Source organism: Mobula birostris, chromosome 2 (assembly GCF_030028105.1).
Source record: "Mobula birostris isolate sMobBir1 chromosome 2, sMobBir1.hap1, whole genome shotgun sequence".
Classification (NCBI taxonomy): Eukaryota; Metazoa; Chordata; class Chondrichthyes; order Myliobatiformes; family Myliobatidae; genus Mobula; species Mobula birostris.
The window spans coordinates 63,108,209-63,127,909 of NC_092371.1; the positions used below are offsets into that span (position 1 = coordinate 63,108,209).

At 41.0% G+C, this 19,701-nt stretch overlaps 1 protein-coding gene across 6 annotated transcripts in view; it reads left to right on the plus strand.

The window, feature by feature from the left end:
- LOC140187049 (band 4.1-like protein 1) overlaps positions 1–19,701 on the plus strand; it is a 337,723-nt gene that overhangs the window by 240,136 nt on the left and 77,886 nt on the right. For all 6 annotated transcript variants that reach the window (XM_072241962.1, XM_072241954.1, XM_072241998.1 and 3 more), the window contains 3 exons: positions 8,892–8,996; positions 15,874–15,916; positions 17,789–17,864. In XM_072241962.1, the coding sequence (XP_072098063.1) occupies positions 8,892–8,996; positions 15,874–15,916; positions 17,789–17,864 (224 nt within the window). The remainder of the gene's footprint in view (positions 1–8,891; positions 8,997–15,873; positions 15,917–17,788; positions 17,865–19,701) is intronic.

Here is a 19,701-nt window from a genome sequence, read left to right on the forward strand (position 1 = left end):
CTGCAACTTAGAACAGGGGATTTGCTTCAAGGTGGTGGCTGGTGTCCAATCTCAGTAGCTCTGGGCTAAGTAAGAGGATCAAAAGGTAAGATTGTCCTGAATTCATTGACTGCAGTGCAGGTAGCAAGATAACTATGCTCTATGAAGAATCCTGTCATTTCCTAGGACAGTAGTATCCTGAGTGTTCAGCTCAAGGTGAAGCAAATTTGTACCCTGTGGAGGGGAGACTGTGTTCTAAGTTTGAAGTAAATTTATGATCAAAGTACGTGTATGTCCTCCCATACAACCCTGAGATTTATTTTTGTTACGGGCATTCACAGTAGATACAAAGAAACACAATAGAATCAGTGAAAAAACTCCACGCAGACAGACAGACAGACAACCAATGTGCAAAAACAAATAATGAATAATATTGAGGAGACGAGTTGTGGAGTCCGTGAAGGTGAGTCCACAGGTTCTGGAATCATTTCAGTGCTGAGGTGAGTGACGTTACCCATGTTGGAGCCTGTTGGTTGAAGGGGAATAACTGTTCCTGAACCTGGTGTTGTGGGATCTAAGGCTTCTGTGCCTTCTGCCCAGTGGTAGCAGTGAGAAGAGAGTATGGCCTGGATGGTGGGGTTTTTGATGATGTATGCTGCTGTCTCAGGGCCAGCACATCTTGTACATGTGCTCACTGGTGGGAAGGGCATTTCCTGTGATGAGCTGGACTTTTGTCGGTTTTTGCAGGTGTCAGTGGTCAACCTGACCTGATAATTGTAGGAGACTCAGCTCTAGCATTACTAGATCTACTGGAGGCCTTGAGTGTGGGAAGAGGGTTGTGGACAAGGTGTATGAAATTCACAGGCTCTCCAGAAACCTGCTCCTAAAATAGTGATGGTCAGTGTCAGAAACCAAAGCCTGAGGATTTGTCTATGATGTTAGAAGTGGATTAGGTCCTCCCCCAGTATTTAAGGTCAGTGAGTACATCTTCAAAATCAGTCACAGTAACAACACTGGCAGCTTTGTGTCTGAGTTAGCCTTTACCACTCACCACAACATCACTAGTTACCTCTGTCAATCTGACATTCACCTCCTTCACCACAGGCTCACATACCAGACACCGTACAAGTCCAGACTTACATCTCACAGGTGCACTTGCTGACACTGTCTCAATTTTACAGTGCAATTGTTTGCATGAGTTGTCGTGATGAGCAGCAGGATCTAATGCAAGTCGAATGGGGTGTTTCAGAGATCCTAACCCACACAAATTAATCCTTATTATCATTACAGTGTTTGTTAAAGATTCCTGGCCAAAGCCTGTCGACAGTTTGCTCATATCCAGTCCTCCATCCTACGTCCTATTTTACTAGCGTCAAACAACAGCTTTTTATTTAAACGAAGAAGACAAGCACCAACCTTTTTACTTGCAAAACCATCACCCTCTTACCCTGTAGAGCTCTAATCTTGTGCAGCTCTCGTTTAAGACATGTAAAACATGTAATCTGGCAGGCAACAAAATGGTGCAAAAGTAAAGCTGGTCACACCTACAGTGATGAAATGCTGTGACAGGCTGGTCATAGATGGAATCAGCTCCTGCATCAGCGAGGACCTGAACCCACTGCAATTTGCCTTTTCATCACAATAGGTCTACAGTGAACATGATCTCAATGGCTCTCCAGGGACAGATAATACAGAGATCGACTGGACAAAACAAATACCTATGTCCAGATGCTGTTCATTGACTATAGCTCAGCATTTAACGCCATCATTCCTATAGTCCTGACTGAAAAGCTACAAAACCTGGGTCTCTGCACTTCCCTCTGCAACTGGATCATTGACCTCTTAACCAGAAGGCCACAATCTGTGCGGATTTGTAATAACATCTCCACCTCCTTAACGATCAACACTGGCTCACTTCAGGGATGTGTGCTCACACCACTGCTCTACTGTCTCTGTACCCCTGACTGTGTGGCGAGGCATAGCTCAAATACCATCTATAAATTTGGGTGTCAGTATCTCTGAGGATCTAACCTGGTCCCAAAATAGCAATGCAGTTATAAAGAAGGCAAGATAGTGGTGATATTTCATCAGGAGTTTGAGGAGAATTGTTTTATCACCTAAAACACTCAAACTTCTACAAATCTACCATGGAAAGTTTTCTGTCTGGCTGCATCACTGTCTGGTGGGGGTGGGTGTGGTGGTGGCGTGGTGGTGGCTTCTGCACAGGATTGAAGTAAGCTACAGAGAGTTGTAAAATTTGTCAGTTCCATCATGGTCCAAGCCTCCATAGTATCCAAGATATCTTCAAGGAATGGTACCTCAGAAAAGCTGCTTCTATCATCAAGGACCCCCACCTGCCAGGATATGGCCTCTTCTCATTGTTACCATCAGGAAGGAGATACAGAAACCTGAAGGCACATTCTCAGCAATTCAGGAACAGCTTCTTCCCCTCTGCCATCTGATTTCTAAATGGACATTGAACTCATGGCACTACCTCAATACTTTTTAAAGACTTTCTGTTTTTGCACTACATATCTTAATTTAACTATTTAATATACGTACATATAGTTAGTGTAATGCAGTTTTCTTTCAATATTTATCATGGATTGCATTATACTGCTGACGCAAAGTTAACAAATTTCACAACACGTGCCAGTGATGTTAAATCTCATTCTGATTCCATTGTTTGACTTAGCAATCCCTGCTGTCGGTTTGGGGTTTAACATTTCAGAATTTGGAAGTTGGATGAGAAGCAGAACCTGTTTTCACCACTGTCCAAGTGAGTTTCAGTCAAGGGATATTATGTGATGATTGACAAAGCTCAATCAAAGCTTGGACCATTATCTCAGTTTCTTCAGGCAATGCAGTCTTCTGGACTCAGTGTTACAATTTTAGATAATCAACTTTCCAGTACTTTTATTCCATTTTTATTTCCAATGTTCTTGCCAAAATCCTTCAATTTTGGGCAATCGCTCTACATTTGATCCTCATTCTGCATTTATTCTGCTTTGTTACCTTGCACCATCATCACTTCTGTCATTTAATCTGTCTGTGTGCACTGTGACTGAAAACTGTCCCTCTTGGCTCCCTCTTTACTTTTCCTGCCTTTGCATCATGAAATCAGAATCAGAAACAGGCTTAATATTGCTGTTGTGAAATTTGTTGTTTTATGGCTGTGACGAGAATACACATAAATTAAAATGTTAGCTGTCTTGTGCTGGCACCAGTGGGATCAGCAGTTGGTCTGCCACCTGTCTTCAGGAGAAAGAGAGATAAGGAAAACAATGGAGCAGCATTTGGAGATGTTAATGAAGGGACGGGAGAGAGTAACGGAAGGAGAGCTGTCAAGATCGGCTCCCCCTTTGAACCCTGAACTGTTTGAAGTGATGGACAGGCGATACCCCAGCAGGGGGATAAAAAGGGACAGGTTCGCTAAGGCAGGACACACACAACACCCGAGGTAACGAGACCCTGGAAGCGGTGCGTCTCCCACAAGTCGGTGGGAAGTTTTGGAAGGCCGGTTGCGGGACCAGGCCATAGACGCACAGGGTGGAAAGGCAAGATCAGCGGGAACCTGGTGTGTGTCCGCCCTTGCCTGGGTGCCAGGTTCACCGCAGAGAAACGATCGTATCTGGAAACGGAGGGGTCACGGTCGGTGACCTCAGATGACATCACAAAGGGCTCGCACGAAAGCTGACTGCGAAGAATATCGAAGGTCTGTGTGGAAGCCGTTTTGAATATTCATTTGTTTTGCTCTCTCTCTCCTTCCCCCACACTGTCCATCTCCCACGGCAGCGATTACTGCGAACTGAACTAAATTGCACTGAACTTTGCGTCACTTTGAAACTGGTCATTTACCCCTGGACAACGATAGCGCTTGATTGATCCTGTTATCTTAATTCTGTGTACATGTGTGTTTATCATTGCTGAACTGTTGCATTTATTATCCTTTTGATTAGAGTACTGTGTTGCTTGTTCCTTTAATAAAACTTCCTTAGTTCTAGTAATCCAGACTCCAACTGAGTGATCCATTTCTGCTGGTTTGGCAACCCAGTTACGGGGTACGTAACACGGCAATGTAAAAAAATAGCAAACATTGTGAGGTGGTGTTCATGGGTTGGCTTATTGTCTGTTCAGAAATCTGGTCGAGGAGACAAAGCTGTTCCTGAAGTGTTGAGAGTGTGTCTTCAGGCTCCTCATCCTCGATGGTAGCATTGAGAAGAGAGCATATCTTTCGAGGCATTACCTTTTGAAGATGTCCTCAATGCTGTGGAGGCTAATGCCCACAACAGACCTGAGTTTTTACCCCTCTGCAGCTTTTTCGGATCCCGTGCAGTGGTCCCTCCATACCAGGTGCTGATGCAGCCAGTTAGAATGCTCTCCATGGTACCTCTGTAGAAATTTACAAGAATCTTTGGTGAGAAGTGCCTCCATTCCCGGTTATGATGGAAGATCATTGTCCTGAAACATCAGCTCCGTCTCTCATTTTTCAGATGCTGGTGGTCCTGCTGAATATTTCCAGAATTTCTATTTCCATCTCATTCTCAGCCCCTTTAAAGTTAATGTTTCAGGTTGCTGACCTCTGTTTTTCCTCTTCTGGTTTGCTTTCCTGACTAGTTCCAACATTTTCTTTTATTTTTCTTATCAGTCTTTGATCTGCATGACATGCGGTGGAATGTTGTTATGAGTCAATTCTATGGTGATTAGATGCCTAACAAATACCGCAGGGTTCAAAGTTGCCTGAAGTTAACTGAACTGATTTATAATCTACACTTGGTCCTCTCATTCAAAATGCAACCAAAAGTAGGGCAGATCAGATTTCTTCACACGTGTCACTAATTGTAATGGAAATTGGAAGTTGTGCAATGTGTTGTGCTTCAGCTATTACAGGTTATTTTGCTCCCACTTGCCCAATAGCCTGTTTTGTCTGAGAGATAATAACTAGCAGCCCTTATCCTGTTTGGAGACATTCCTTTCAGACCCATCAACACAATGTGCATGATGTTTATATTTTGCAGTACTGCTTAGTTAATGGGTAATTTAAATTGCATTTGATCCTTTTAGCAATGAAGTGTTTGGAAGCTGATATAATTTAAAGCACATTAGTTCCAAGAATATTAAAAAAACGGGAGTCTTGATTTGATTTCATGAACACAAAATAGGATTCTGAATGGGGCACTCTACATACAGGATATAAGGAATACACAATCCATGATTTTCTAATGTCTTATCTGGAGGAAATAAAAATCAACTTGCAGGTTAATGATGTTCCACTGGCAATGCTCAGTGTTGGAAATCAATATTTGCACATCAGTGCCTCCTGTGAAATACTGAAGAAGGGGATTCTGTGTAAAGCAAAACAGAAGGATTTGTACAGAGTATATTCAAAACAAAAGCTTGAGGGCAACGCACATAAAATGCTGGAGGAACTCAGCAGGCCAGACAGCATCTATGGAAAAGAATAAACAGTTGACTTTTCAGGCCAAGATCCTCCTCCATCTCAGTCCAAAACGTTCATTGTTTACTCTTTTCCATAAATACCTGCTGAGTTCCTCCAGCATTTTGTGTGTGTTGCTTTGGATTTCCAGCGTCTGCAGATTTTTCTTGTGTTTGAAAAACATAAGAGGGTTAGAAAAAAGGATAAGAATTAAGTCTGTGTTGTTTTGGGGACAAATCAGCATGAAACTGAGGTACAGAATGGCTTTTATCTGTAATTCATCTACGGTATTGAGATGGAAATGGCTTGGACATACATCTTAATCGGCATGTCTGAGTTGGGCTGCAGGGCCTTGCTGTATAACACTGACTCTATGACTATTATATTTCCTATGCCTGTCTGTATAACAGGTGTCCTTTAATACTGCAACAATGAAGTAACCATTTTGAAGTATATGGTTTGCTAATGCTCTGGCTATATTATACTATATTGAGCTTTGACTTGAATTCAGAACAAATCAGAGAAATCAGTTACAGGTAAGCTTATAAAATTTGGCTTCAGTGCTGCAAATTATCTCAATTTCTTTTTGCATTAACTTGGGGGGGAAGTATCAAAATCATTTTTGGAGTGCAATACTGTAGCCACAAAGTGATCACTTGTACCATTTTTATGATCACAAGAGATTCTGCAGATGCTCGAAGTACAGAGAGACAGGAAGAAAATTCTAGAGGAACTCAGCAGGTCAGGCAGCATCTACGGAGAGGAATAAAGAGCCGATGTTTCAGACCAACACCTTTCATCTGCCTTGATGAAGGGTCTTGGCCCGAAATGGCTCTTTACTCCCCTCCAAAGATGCTGCCTGACCTGCTGAGTTTCTACAGCATTTTTTGTATATTACCATATTTATGACACTAACGTGCATTTTGTCTTAAAGTCACAGAGCCTACAGAAATAAAAGTTGAGAACAAAGGCTGCAGTTAACGAACAGTCCACGAAAAACATTCCTTTTGATTACAGCACCCCCAAGGATGAACCAGTGTTAACAAACCTCGTAGCACAGTGATAATGTCATACCATTTTTATGATACTGTTTTTTAAGATAACTTGGCTGTCTCCAGAAACTCATAGAGCCTATAGAAATAAAGATTAAGAAAATGGCAACTGTTAAAGAACAGCCCATGCAAAATATTCCTGTAGATTGTAGCACTCTCTGTTATGATTCTAGTTAAGTGGATGAATAAGTGTTAAATAAACTTGAAGAGTTTCATGCTAATCAGTGTACCACCAATGAAAGTAAGTAATTCTCTGTTCATGTTAAGGAGTAAAGGGGAGGCAGCTAGTTCACTCCTGTATTTATTCATTTAAGCACCTCAAGAAATCTGACTTCAACTTCTGTTGCCTTTTCGACAATTTAGCTGTCAAGTTAAAGGAATCAGTTTGTGTGTAATTGTGTTGCCAGTGCTTCTGAGTGTTTATTTTTCAATGTTCTGTAATTTTATGGTTCAACAACACTCCAAAGAAATCTCGGTCAAATCTCAAAGAGATAATGAAATCTGAGAAATACAACGTGAAAAGACAGCTGAAATTTAAGCAAAAAATGTCAAGCGAGCAGAGGGAACCTTGAAATTGTACTGTCCTTTAGACGTCAAATGCATTTGCTTCAGTGGAGGGCAAAAATAGATGATGACACACAAAATGCAATTATTCAAGATTGTTCAATGTCATTTTCTATACACAAGTGTAAAAGAAAATGAAATAATTGTTACTGGTGTTCCGATGCAGCACGAAAAACACAAAAGATAAAGAAGAAAAAAAAATATAAATACATAGCTCATATACATTGATTATATGTCCATATAGGCACAGGAGTGTCTGTACATTAGGTGACTGACAGGAAATAATGAAGTAGTGGTGGTTGGGGGTGTGGAAGGCTGGGTTAGTGGGTGGAGGTGTTGATCAGCTTCACTGCTTGGGAAGAGTAACTGTTTTTGAACTTGGTGGTCCCATTGTGGATGCGACCTTGCTTTCTCCCTGCTGGGAGCGGAACAAACAGTTCATGAACCGGGTGGGTGTATATATGTCCTTGATGTGGATGGACTCATGCTGGTGATGCTGTGGGCTGCTTTGACTACCCGTTGCAGAGCCTTCCTGTCTGCTGCAGTGCAGATTCCGTACCATGCAGCAAGTTAGGATGCTCCTTATTGCACCCCTGTAGAATGAATGAGTATAGTTGTGTGTCGTCCAGCTCTCATCAGCCTTCTCAGGAAACAGTGGCGTTGGTGAGCCTTCCTGTGTAGGACGTGTTCTGGGACCATGAGAAGTCATGTGAGATGAGCACTCCCAGGAGTTTGAAACCGCTCGCAGTTCCCACTGCTGTGCCGCAGATATAAAGGGGTGTGTGAGTGGTGCGAGCTGTCCTGAAGTTGATGACCATCTCCTTTGTCTTGTTGACAAGAAGGAAGAGGTCATTTTCCTGGCACCAGGCCTCAAGCTGTTTCAGCTCCTCTCTGTAGACCGTCTCATCGTTGTTGGTGATGAGCCCCACCCCCTGTCGTATCAGTGGCAAACTTGACAGCGTGATTACTCGGCTGTTTGGCCCTGCAGTCATGTGTGAGCAGAGAGTACGGCAATGGGCTTAGCACACAACCCTGGGGAGAGAGGGGAGGAGGCACCTGTGTTGAGGATGAAGGAGAAGTGGTTGTGCATCCTTATGCTGAAATCACTGCCTTCTGATTCTGAAAATCTGAGTTTGTTAGCCCATGAAGAGCTGTAGTGTACAGCCAGGTAATCAGTAGTTGTACCTCTGGTCATAGATCAGTGTAATTTTCAGCTGTTAGAACTTTTACACCAAAACTGGTAACTGTTACTTTAAAGCCAGTTTCTTCTTCAGATTTCCATGGAATTGTGCAATGTGATTATAAAGGCACAGAACTCATTTGATGTGAAGGCTGTTGCAAGGGCAGTATATCCTCAGCACATATCATTGGCAATGTGGATCGGAGTCTGCCTGTGATTTGTAAAGCTCAGTGGCCAGATCTATTGCCTCGTCCTATCAGTAAATGTTATTCCATGAGAGACAGTCAAGTATTCAAAATGCATCTTCTTTCCCTTCTGCAAGACTTTTTTTGATCAGAGCACTTGCTGTAAGGTATTATTCACCCATCTTGGGTCACTGGAGTTGGCGATTCAGATCTTTCTGTTTTATCTCAACTCCTGGACTTCAGAGATGCCTGTAAATCTGAGAGCTCTGACCATTCAGATTTAGGCCAAAAGCTGAAATATCGTTGCAAAGAAGATCTGTAGCCAGTGGATAGGCTTACACAGTTGTTATGATGTTAACAGTGGCCCATGAATACTTTTAATCCAGTCTGTAACTTGACCCCTGAGAATGGGCTTTGTTTTTTTAACTGTGAGATAGAAATATTTTATGATCTCCCTATGTTTTGTAATGCTGTAATTTTTATCCAATTCACAGAAGCGCGCCAAAGGCCAAATGCTATTTGATCTCGTCTGTGAGCACCTCAACCTGCTGGAGAAGGACTACTATGGTCTGACGTTCTGTGACTCTGAAAGTCAGAAGGTAAGCAATATAATTCCGTCTGTCACTGTTTTTTCTCAGTTTTCTGAGAAACACTGTCATCCATGCAGCAGTGCAACACGTACACAAGCCATTATAGTTATGGCCCTGTAGTTGGAGGAAAGAAAAAGGACTTCTTTTTCACGGTGCTTTTCAAAAACCAATTTCAAATAAGAATTCCAAATAGTTTAATAGCCAGTGCAGAAGAAATCTCTCCATTATTGTCAGATATACAACTAGTTATAGCATCACAGAGCATGAAAATGGGCCTTTTGACTAACTTACACTCAGTGACCACTTTAGATTCATAGAAAAGTACAGCAGGCCAATCTAGTCCAGGCCGAGTCATTTAAATTGCCTACTCCCATCGACCTGCACTGGGACCATAGTCCTTCATACCCTACCAGCTAGGTCAGAGTCAGAATCAGAATCAGGTTTAATATCACTGGCATGTGACATGAAATTTGTTAACTTAGCAGCAGCAGTTGAATGCAATACATAATGTAGAAGAGAAAAAAATAAAATTTAGAAAAAAAGTGAGGTAGTGTCCAAGGGTTCAATGTCCATTTGGGAATCAGATGGCAGAGGGGAAGAAGCTGTTCCTGAATCGCTGAGTGTGTACCTTCAGGTTTCTGTACCTTCTACATGATGGTAACAGTGAGAAAAGGACATGCCCTGGTGCTGGAGGTCCTTAATAATTGATCCTGCCTTTCTGAGACACCGCTCCCTGAAGATGTTCTGGGTCTTTGTAGGCTAGAACCCAAGATGGAGCTGACTAAATTTGCAACCTTCCGCAGCTTCTTTCGATCCTGTGTAGTAGCATCTCCCACCGCCCCCCGCCATACCAGACAGTGATGCAGCCTGTCAGAATGCTCTCCATGTTACATCTATAGAAGTTTTTGAGTGTATTTGTTGACATCCAAATCTCTTCAAATTCCTAATGAACTATAGTTGCTGTCTTGCCTTCTTTATAACTGCATCGATATGTTAGAACCAGGTTAGATCCTCAAATATCATGACACCCAGGAACTTGAAACTGCTCACTCTCTCCATTTCTGATCCCTCTGAGGACTGGTATGTGTTCCTTCATCTTACCCTTCTGGAAGTCCACAATCAGCTCCTTCGTCTTACTGACATGGAGTGCCAGGTTGTTGCTGCGATACCACTCCACTTGTTGGCATATCTCACTTCTGTACGCCCTCTCGTCACCACCTGAGATTCTACCAACAATGGTTGTATCGTCAGCAAATTTATAAATGGTATTTGAGCTATGCCTAGCCACACAGTCCTGAGTATATAGAGAGTAGCACAGTGGGCTATGCACAAACCCCTGAGGTGCACCAGTGTTGATCGTCAGCGAGGAGGATATGTTATCACCAATCTGCACAGATTGTGGTCTTCGAGTTAGGAAGTCGAAGATCCAGTTGTAGAGGGTGGTACAGAGGCCCATGTCCTGCGACTTCTCAATCAGGATTGTTGGAATGATGGTGTTAAATGCTGAGTTATAGTCGATGAACATCATCCTGACATGTTGTGTTGTCCAGGTGGTCTAAGGCTGTGTGAAGGGCCATTGAGATTGCATCTGCCTTTGACCTATTGTGGCGATAAGCAAATTGCAGTGGGTCCAGGTCCTTGCTGAGGCAGGAACCCATTCTAGTTATGACCAACCTGTCGAAGCATTTCATCACTGTAGATGTGAGTGCTACCAGGTAATAGTCATTAAGGCAGCTCACATTATTCTTCTCAGGCACTGGTATAATTGTTGCCTTTTTGAAGCAAGTGGGAACTTCTGCCCGTAGCAGTGAGAGGTTGAAAATGTCCTTGAAAACTCAGGCCAGTTCATACCTATCCAGTCATCTCTTAAGTTTGAAATTGAGCTGGCATGTACCATTAGTGCTGGTAGCTTGTTCCACACTCTTATGATTCTCTGCGTGAGGAAGTTTCCTCTCAAGTTCCCCTTAAACTTTTTACCTTTCACCTTAACCTATGATCTCTAGTTATAATTCCACCCAACCGCAGTGGAAAACAGCCTGCTTGCATCTACCCCATCTATATTGCTCATAATGTATATACCTCTATGAAATCTCCTCTCTGTCTTCTAGGTTCTAAGGAATAAATTCCTAACCTACTCAATCTTTCCCTATAACTTGGGTCTGCCAAACCCGGCAACTTCCTTTAAAATTTTGTCTGTACTCTTTCAATCTTTTTTACATCTTTCTTGTAGGTAGGTGACCAAAACTGCACACAATATCCTGAATTAAGTCTCACCAATGTCTTGTATAACTTCAACATAACATCCCATCTCCTGTACTCAATGCATTGATTTATGAAGGCCTGTGTGCTAATAGCTTTCCTTGCATCCCTATCTACCTTTCAAAAATTATGGACCTGTACTCCCAGATCCCTTTGTTCTACCACAGTCCTCAGTGCCGTACTGTTTACTGTGTAAGACCTACCCTGGTATGTCCTACCGGATGGCAACACCTTGCACTTGTCTGAATTAAGTTCTGTCTGCCATTTTTCCAGCTGATGCAGATCCCTCTGCAAGCCATGGTAGCCTTCCTCGCTATACACTATACCCCCAGTCTTGGAGTCATCTGCGGAATTGTTGATCTGGTTAACCACATTATCATCCAGATCGTTGAACTAGATGACAAACAACCACAGACCCAGTGCTGATCTCTGCAGCATTCAACTTCACAGGCCGCTCAGTCAGAGAGGTAACTGTCTACTACCACTCTCTGACTTCTCCCATAAAGCCAAAGTCTAATCCAATTTACTATCTCAATTTGAATGCCTAGAGACTAAATCTTCTTGACCAACCTCCAATACAGAACCTTGTCAAATGCCTTGCTAAAGCTCATGTAGACAACATCCACTGCCTTGTGTTCATCATTTTTATTAGGTACACCTGTACACTTGCTATTAATGCAAATATCTAATCAGCCAATTATATGGCAGCAACTCACTATACAAAAGCAAGCAGACATGATGAAGAGATTCAGTTGATGTTCAGACTAAACATCAGAATGGGAAGAAATATGATCTAAGTGACTATGACCATTGAATGGCTGTTGGTGCCAGACAGGGTGGTCTGAGTATCTCGGGAACTGCTGATCTCCTTGGATTTTCTTGCATAACAGTCTCCAGAGTTTACAGAGAATGGTGCAAGGAACAAAAAACATCCAGTGAGCGCCAGTTCTGAGGGTGAAAGAGGGCAGAGAATGACCAGACTGCTTTGTGCTGACAGGAAGGTAACTGTAACTCAAAAAAAAACATGTTACAGCAGTGATGTTCAGAAGAGCATCTCTGAATGCACAACACATCGAACCCTGAAGTTAATGGGCTCTGGCAGCAGAAGATCATGAACATACACTCTGTGACCTCATTATAAGGTACAGGAGATATCAAATATTAGCACCAACTAATAGCTACTCACTGATTTTAACTCCTTATGTCTCCCCATTTTTTCCCACTTATGTACACTCTGGAGTAATTTATACTACCCAGCAAACTTAATAGGTTGCACAGCTTTGGGTTGAGGGAAAGAACTGGAGCATCTAAAGAGAATTCATGAAGTCAGAGGGAGAATGTGCAAATTCCAGACACAAAACACTGCAGGGCAGGGTGGAAACTGCGTCTTTGGGGTTGCGAGGGAGTAGTAATCATGAATAAGAATATCATGGGAGGTTTGTAATGTATGGTCTGTCACACTTTTTGTCTAGCCAGGACAAATTCAGAGTTAGAGATGCTGGATAATTGAATGTAATATAAGATGTTTATGAATAAACAATCAATGTTTCGGGCTGAGATTTTTCACCTGCCTTGAAGGAAGGTCTTGGCCCAAAACATCAAATGTTTACACTTTTCCGTAGGTGCTGCCTGACCTGCTGAGTTCCTCCAGATTTTCTGTGTGTTGCTTTGGATTTCCAGCATCTGCAGCTTTTCTCATGTATAAGATGGTTATGTTGGAGCATCTTTCTGGAATAACATTCAATTGGTCTATTATCAAAAATGTAGAGGATTTAAGTTGAACTCTTTTTATACTAGGGTCTTTTAAGAGACTCTTAGCTACATGGAGCTAAGAAAAATGGAGAGCTATGCGGTAGGGAAATTCTAGACAGTTTCTAGTGTAGGTTGCATGGTCGGCACAGCATTGTGGGCTGAAGGGCCTGTAATGTGCTGTAGATATCTATGTTCTAATAGTTGTCATGGTTATAAAATGATACAAAAATAAGAACTTATTTTGTACTTATTTTAACCATATAACAATTACAACACGGAAACAGGCCATCTTGGCCCTTCTCGTCCATGCTGAACTCCTACTCTAACCTAGTCCTACTGACCTGCACTCGGTCCATAACCCTCCATTCCCTTCCTGTCCATATATCTATCCAATTTAACTTTAAATGTCAACATCGAACCTGCCTCAACCACTTCTGCTGGAAGCTCGTTCCACACAGCTACCACTCTCTGAGTAAAAAGGTTCCCCCTCATGTTACCCCTAAACTTTTGTCCTTTAACTCTCTTTGTCCTCTTGTTTGAATCTCCCCCACTCTAAATGGAAAAAAAGCCTATCCACGTCAACTCTATCAACCCCTCTCATAATTTTAAACACCTCTATCAAGTCCCCTCTCAACCTTCTATGCTCCAAAGAATAAAGACCTAACTTTCTCTGTAACTTAGGAGATGAAACCCAGGCAACATTTTAGTAAACCTCCTCTGTACTCTCTCAATTTCAATTTTATTGACCACATGAAAAACTAACCCATTTGAATCCCTTTTGTCTCCAATTCAACCTACCTAATCTTTTGGGTTTTCTGACTTCAAAAGCCAGCTAATACCAAAATAATGTCTTCCAGACCATAACATAAGACGGGTCCCAAATCAGAGGATTGGCAGTGAATTCAAACACTAATCAGCCACGAGGGAATCTGACTGCTGTAGCAGGCAGGCATCAGTAAAATAAAGACAATTACTGTTTAGGTTGATGTCTTCAAACTGCTCTCACCATTCAAGCATTTGGAAATGATTTTCAGCGTAGTTCATGTTGAACACTGAAGGGGCAGAGCAATAAATTAAACCATTGCTTTTACATTGCCACCCTGGCTGAATTCCTGAAAATGGAGATAACATTTAATTTCTTACTGCATATTTGTGAGTGAATTTGAGACTGATTGAAATGGATGATTACAACATGAATAAAAAAAAATAACAGATTTCTAAACTACAACCAATTTTCTCCCGATTTCCTGCCTTCCATGTTTCTGTTGCTGTTACCTTTGTTGTGTAGAATGGTTTGCTGCAGTAGTAATTATCCCGCTGATGAGATCAGATTAGGACTGTGTATCTTTCTCTGTGATACGTGCAATCTCATCTTTAGAATTAACCAGTGCAAACTTGTAAAATGAGTAACCCTTAAATAGGAACCACGTAGTACTGTGTGGCTCATCACTTATAATGGAACAACAATCATGCAGAGCTTTATGATAACTGCAAGTCCAGCTTGCCTTAGAAATGGGGTTTATTTTAATTGCCTTTTGAGAGCAGTAAGCAGGGTTTGAAAGGGGTCTCCTTAAAAGAAAAAAAGGACAGTTGTAGACATTTAGTTTTTGTGCATGAAGATCAGAGCACATTTTATGAGTAATTAATGCAGAAAACCAGGAAATTGCAAAGGATTCAGAAACTTTTGCAACTAGACACACACATACGTGCAGGTCAGACAGCATCTGTGGAAATGAAGGAGACCCTTCTTCAGGACACCTATATAGCTAGAGTGCCTAAGACTTTTGCATGATACTGTAGTGATTTTATGTGTTGCACTGTACTGCTACAAAAAAACTTAATGACGTGTGATCTTGTGGGCTGAGAGTGGAAAGGGGGGAGGCAGAGGGGAGGGAGTGGGAAGCACCAGAGAGGCATTCTGTAATGATCAATTGTTTGGAATTAAATAACCTTGTCTGGTGTCTCAGGGCTGGGGTGTCTGCACCCGTGCCACTCCTTGCCCCAGGCGCTCCTTCTCTGCCACCTGTCTCGCACCTCTCTCGCGACGCTCCACCCATACCCTTCCCAACATCTTTTGCTCCTGCCAGATTTACAAACTCACTCTCCTCTCCATGTTGATAAATACAGTACTGTGCAAAAGTCTTAGGCATTTATATAGCTAGGCTGCTTAAGACTTTTGTACAGTACTGTGTGTCTATGTGTGTGTGTGTGTAAGTTTTTTCTCATTCCATAAAAGCTTCAGCTTATCATTTCCTTTATAGTTACACATATTTTGGATGGTTCCAAAATAAAAATCTGAGCTGCTGTCTTTAAGCTCCGTGAATGTGCTATTAAGAAATGGGCTAATAATTAACGAGTGGAGACATTTTTAGTCACTGGAGCTGCACATTCAGATATTTTTATGGTTTTCGCTATGGCTACAACACGTACTTCTAGTTTCTGGAAGAGGTGGATAATGCCAGTTTTCTTCATTTGCTTCTGGATGTGTGTTCTTAAAGCAATCACCAAATTGTCATTTTTATTATCACAGCCAATGTATCTCTGCAGAGCTAAATACACTTTTGGAGGGAAAATTATAATCAGTTGTTTTCTATTTATGGCTGATGTATAAACAAAATCGCTGAGCACTGAGTTTCATGTTTGACTGGTGCCTCTGACTATTCTCAGAAGAAACAATTTGACAACAGTTAGTATTTATAGAATAAAATACATGCTTTGCATTTCAATGATATGGTCACACTAAAAACTTAAAATGCTTTAGATGTTGTAAATAACCTTGGTCACGGGCAATAACCTTGGTCATGAGCATGTGAAAAGTAGGTGCGTGAAAACATTAATGTTATGTTTTTCTAATGAGCATTTTTATTATTTTCAGAACTGGTTGGACCCTTCAAAAGATATAAAGAAACAAATTCGAAGTAAGTCTTTCATGCCTCTTTGTCTGTAATTCTCATACCGCCAGTTTATGTAAGGAGATCTGAAGAATAAGTTTTATTTTGACCCTCCCATCTTGTGCACACAATTTGATGTGTGATCATTCAGGTATGCAGCATAACCTGCTTATTCTTACCTCTCCTACAAGCATGGCTTTAATTGTCAGCATCACTTAAGATGATCAGTTTCTGGAATTGATGCTGTCACCTTGCTGGTGATGAATTCTCCTCCTTTGCCATTCTGTTCCAATTTTTACGCTTGTCTGCATTTCATTGTCATCTACTTTCCAGATTTGTACGTCAGCTGTTTAGCTTTCTATTTCTGCCGTGGTCGAGCCATAGTGTTCCACAGTACAGAAGTGGCTAAATGTCCATGCTGGCCATGTACTGTAATCCCATTTGCCTTCATTAGGTTCATCCTTTTATGCCTTGCCTATCTAATGCTTCTTAAGTGTTGCGACTATATCTACCACCGCCAGCAGTGAATCCTAGCTAACAGCCGCTCTGTGTTTAAAAATATAACCTTTCCCCAAAATCCCATTTATAACAGGGAGAGATTATCCCGCACGTTATATGAAACATAAGAAAGTCTGAACCAAATGTATCCCTAGTTATTGAAAAACAGTACTGTCTTATTCCTGTATCAGAGCAGCACAGCCACGTTGTAGGACTTTTGATATCTTTTGGACCCATCCTCTTGATAAAGTAGATCAAACAGGCAATCAGTGTCGGCCTAACCCAAATCCTGCAAGTGAAATAAAACTTCCATTCAATCTAGTCTGAAGATTATCTAGGATTTGCCTCTTAGAAAAATAATGAATTTTCTATCTTAAAATTTCTATGATAAAGAAATGTAAAACATTGAATAAATTGTGAGTACAATAGCTTGAGTCTATTTGGCTGATGGGCAGGGTTAGTTGTATTCTTTAAAGTTGTTTTTGTGAAAGCTATTTTGAAACTGTTGAACCTTCACCTTCAAATTGTAATTTGTATTAATGATTTATCAGCTATTGAATACAGTCAGTCCTTTACTAACATGTAATTCGGTCTGCAAATTTAAGTTACAAATCTGATTGTGAAGTGTCTCACTATAATTGACTGCAAATGACTTGAATTTAGCCATAAATTAATTTTCCACTGCATGTTATCTTGGAAAAAAAGCTTGACAAAAACCTTTTATACCTTGTTTAGTTGCTTAATTGGGGAAAAAATTCCTGTCCCATTTTAAATGTAGCGGGGAAGTAGCAGATGGTTAATTAAACATGAAAATCAAATATGAAAGTGTCATTAATTACTTAAAGATTATTTTGATAATAAATGAGAGAATAGCACTTTCCATTAGCGAGAGATTGGATTAAAACATGAACTAACATGCTTCTGCAGTGTTCACTGCTAAAACAATGCACTCCTTGCAGTGCATGGACTGAGTTTCGAAACAAATCTTTCCACAGCAGCTGATTTCACACAGCAGGTCTATAGACATTGACTCTTGGGAAAGCTGATGGGCCTCAGAAAATAGGTCAATTTTAATCTCTTCCATTAAAAAGAATTTTCTTTTAGTTCCCGCATTTAAGGTACTTCTAACCTCGAGGCAGAGTTGCAATGGTTCTTTGGCTCTTGGTTGCTTTTTTTTTGTGCTATTTTCAAGGCTTTTTCCTAAGCAAAACCACTCCTTATTGTGTGATTGTAATTCAGTTTAAAGGTTGAACGTGTCCCAGCCTTGCAGTGTGTGGTCCATGCAGAAGCAGACCCTAACTTTCTTTACACACTCATTCCAATCAAATCTACGAGGGCAACTTACCTTTTGTATTGTCCTTGTTATATATTTCATGTGCCTGGCCTTCCTTTATTCTGCAGGTGGCCCTTGGCATTTTGCATTCACAGTGAAGTTCTATCCTCCAGATCCAACCCAGCTCTCTGAAGATATCACAAGGTAAGCTTAGTCACTTTTTTTTTGACTCATAACATCATGAAGCTGTTCACTAAATGTTGATGGCAAGGGCAGCATTGTCTGTCCCTGAAGAGGAGATGTCGAGCTGCTTCCTTGGCTGTGGTTTACTTAGCAGTTTGGATTTAACCGAATGGTTTCCGTGACCACCTCACAATGTATTTAAGAACCAACTGCTTTCTTTTGGCTCCCCTAAAGAGCATTGGGTTTTTGAGACAATATTACTTTTGATGAATTTTTATACTGGATTTATTGAACAGATTCTCTGGCTTCCAGTCCAGAGTTGAGGAACAGATTCCACAGCCCAGAGAAACCGGCCTTCTGTCCCAAAATGTCCATGCTGATTATCAGTTATCCATCTACACTAATTCCATTTACCAGCACTTAGCCAATTTCATATTAACATATTTATTAAATGTTGTGAGAGTACCTGCTTCCATCACTCAACCAAAATGACACTTGACCATTTATTCAGGAGCATAACTACTCTGCTTTCTGGAGATGTATTTCAGTTTTAATTTGATCTTTCAATTTTAAAGATAAATATTTTTCTCCATCAAATGGTAACTTCTTAAAAAAACTTTAATAAAGATTTTGTTGCTTGATAGAGAACCCTTTCAAGGTCAAGAAGTACAAAGGTCAAGTACCTCTATTATGTTAGTTGTTCTCCTTTAAATATTCTCTCTGATTTGGAAAAAGGGATTACAAATGTGTGTTCTTCAAGATCCACCACAATGAACATCTTTGCTTCATGATACTAATATATTGGTCTGATTTTTGTGTTCTGCTTTCCTGTGACTTTTAAAGTTCAATCTCTGTTTAGTTACAAGCCATGAAAATGTTTTTTTTTAAATAGGCTGAGGTGAACTCTTTTAACGCTATGTTTTTAGGATAAACCAGATGCAAGTCACAAGTGCTGTAACTTGACACAGAGCAGCTTTGACTGATGCCTTTTCAGAGTGTCAGCTTTTGTTTTCACCTTGTTTTTAACCTATGTTCATTTGTTGTAAAAGCTTGAACAACTGCAGTGAAAACAAGAGCTTGCCACTCAGAAGCATAGAAATCTGGGGTGCTGAGATACTGATCTAGATTTCTTGAAGACAGTATGTTTCTATTCCATTTTAGACAAAATTAAAGAAACAGAAACACAGAAGGAACATGTTTTTGACAATGCTGTCAAATCACTTCTTGAAACCTTCAGACCTTTAAGCAAGGCCTGTGGGGCTGCAGAGGTCTGTGTGCTTCCTGTGTGATAAGACTGCTGAGATTAAACTGAAATATTATTGTTGAACTGTGAGCATTTCCCTTACTCCCTCGCTCCGCAGAGACTGAAATTTTCACTTTGATATAAGTGCACCAGCTGAAGCATTCAGAAATCCACTGAGCTGAGTCAAGTGCAAGAATGTGTGTAACGCATCTCTGAACAGTGAACTCTTGACCTTTTGGGTTTGCACTTGAATGGTAAACCATTTAAGTGACTGGAGTTTCCCCCAACCTCGATATAACTTCCTGAAGCCACTTTCATTTTGGCAGAGAATTGAACAAAATCAAGTGGAAGGTTAAACCGGACTTATTAGATAAAAATCTTAAAATGCACTTTGAACAAAAATGATACATTCATGTGAAATCTTATTCCTGACTAGCACTCTCCTTGCTCATAGTGAAGATGCATGGTGTTTTCATCAGTACCCTCAGGGCTAAATGACATGGTGGCACAGTGTGATTTAAAATTGCTCTATAAAATCAACGACCCCTGTTTTGTGTGCTGGGAAATATTTTCCATTTGGGAGTGTATTGTTTGAATTCATTGCCTCTGGTTCAG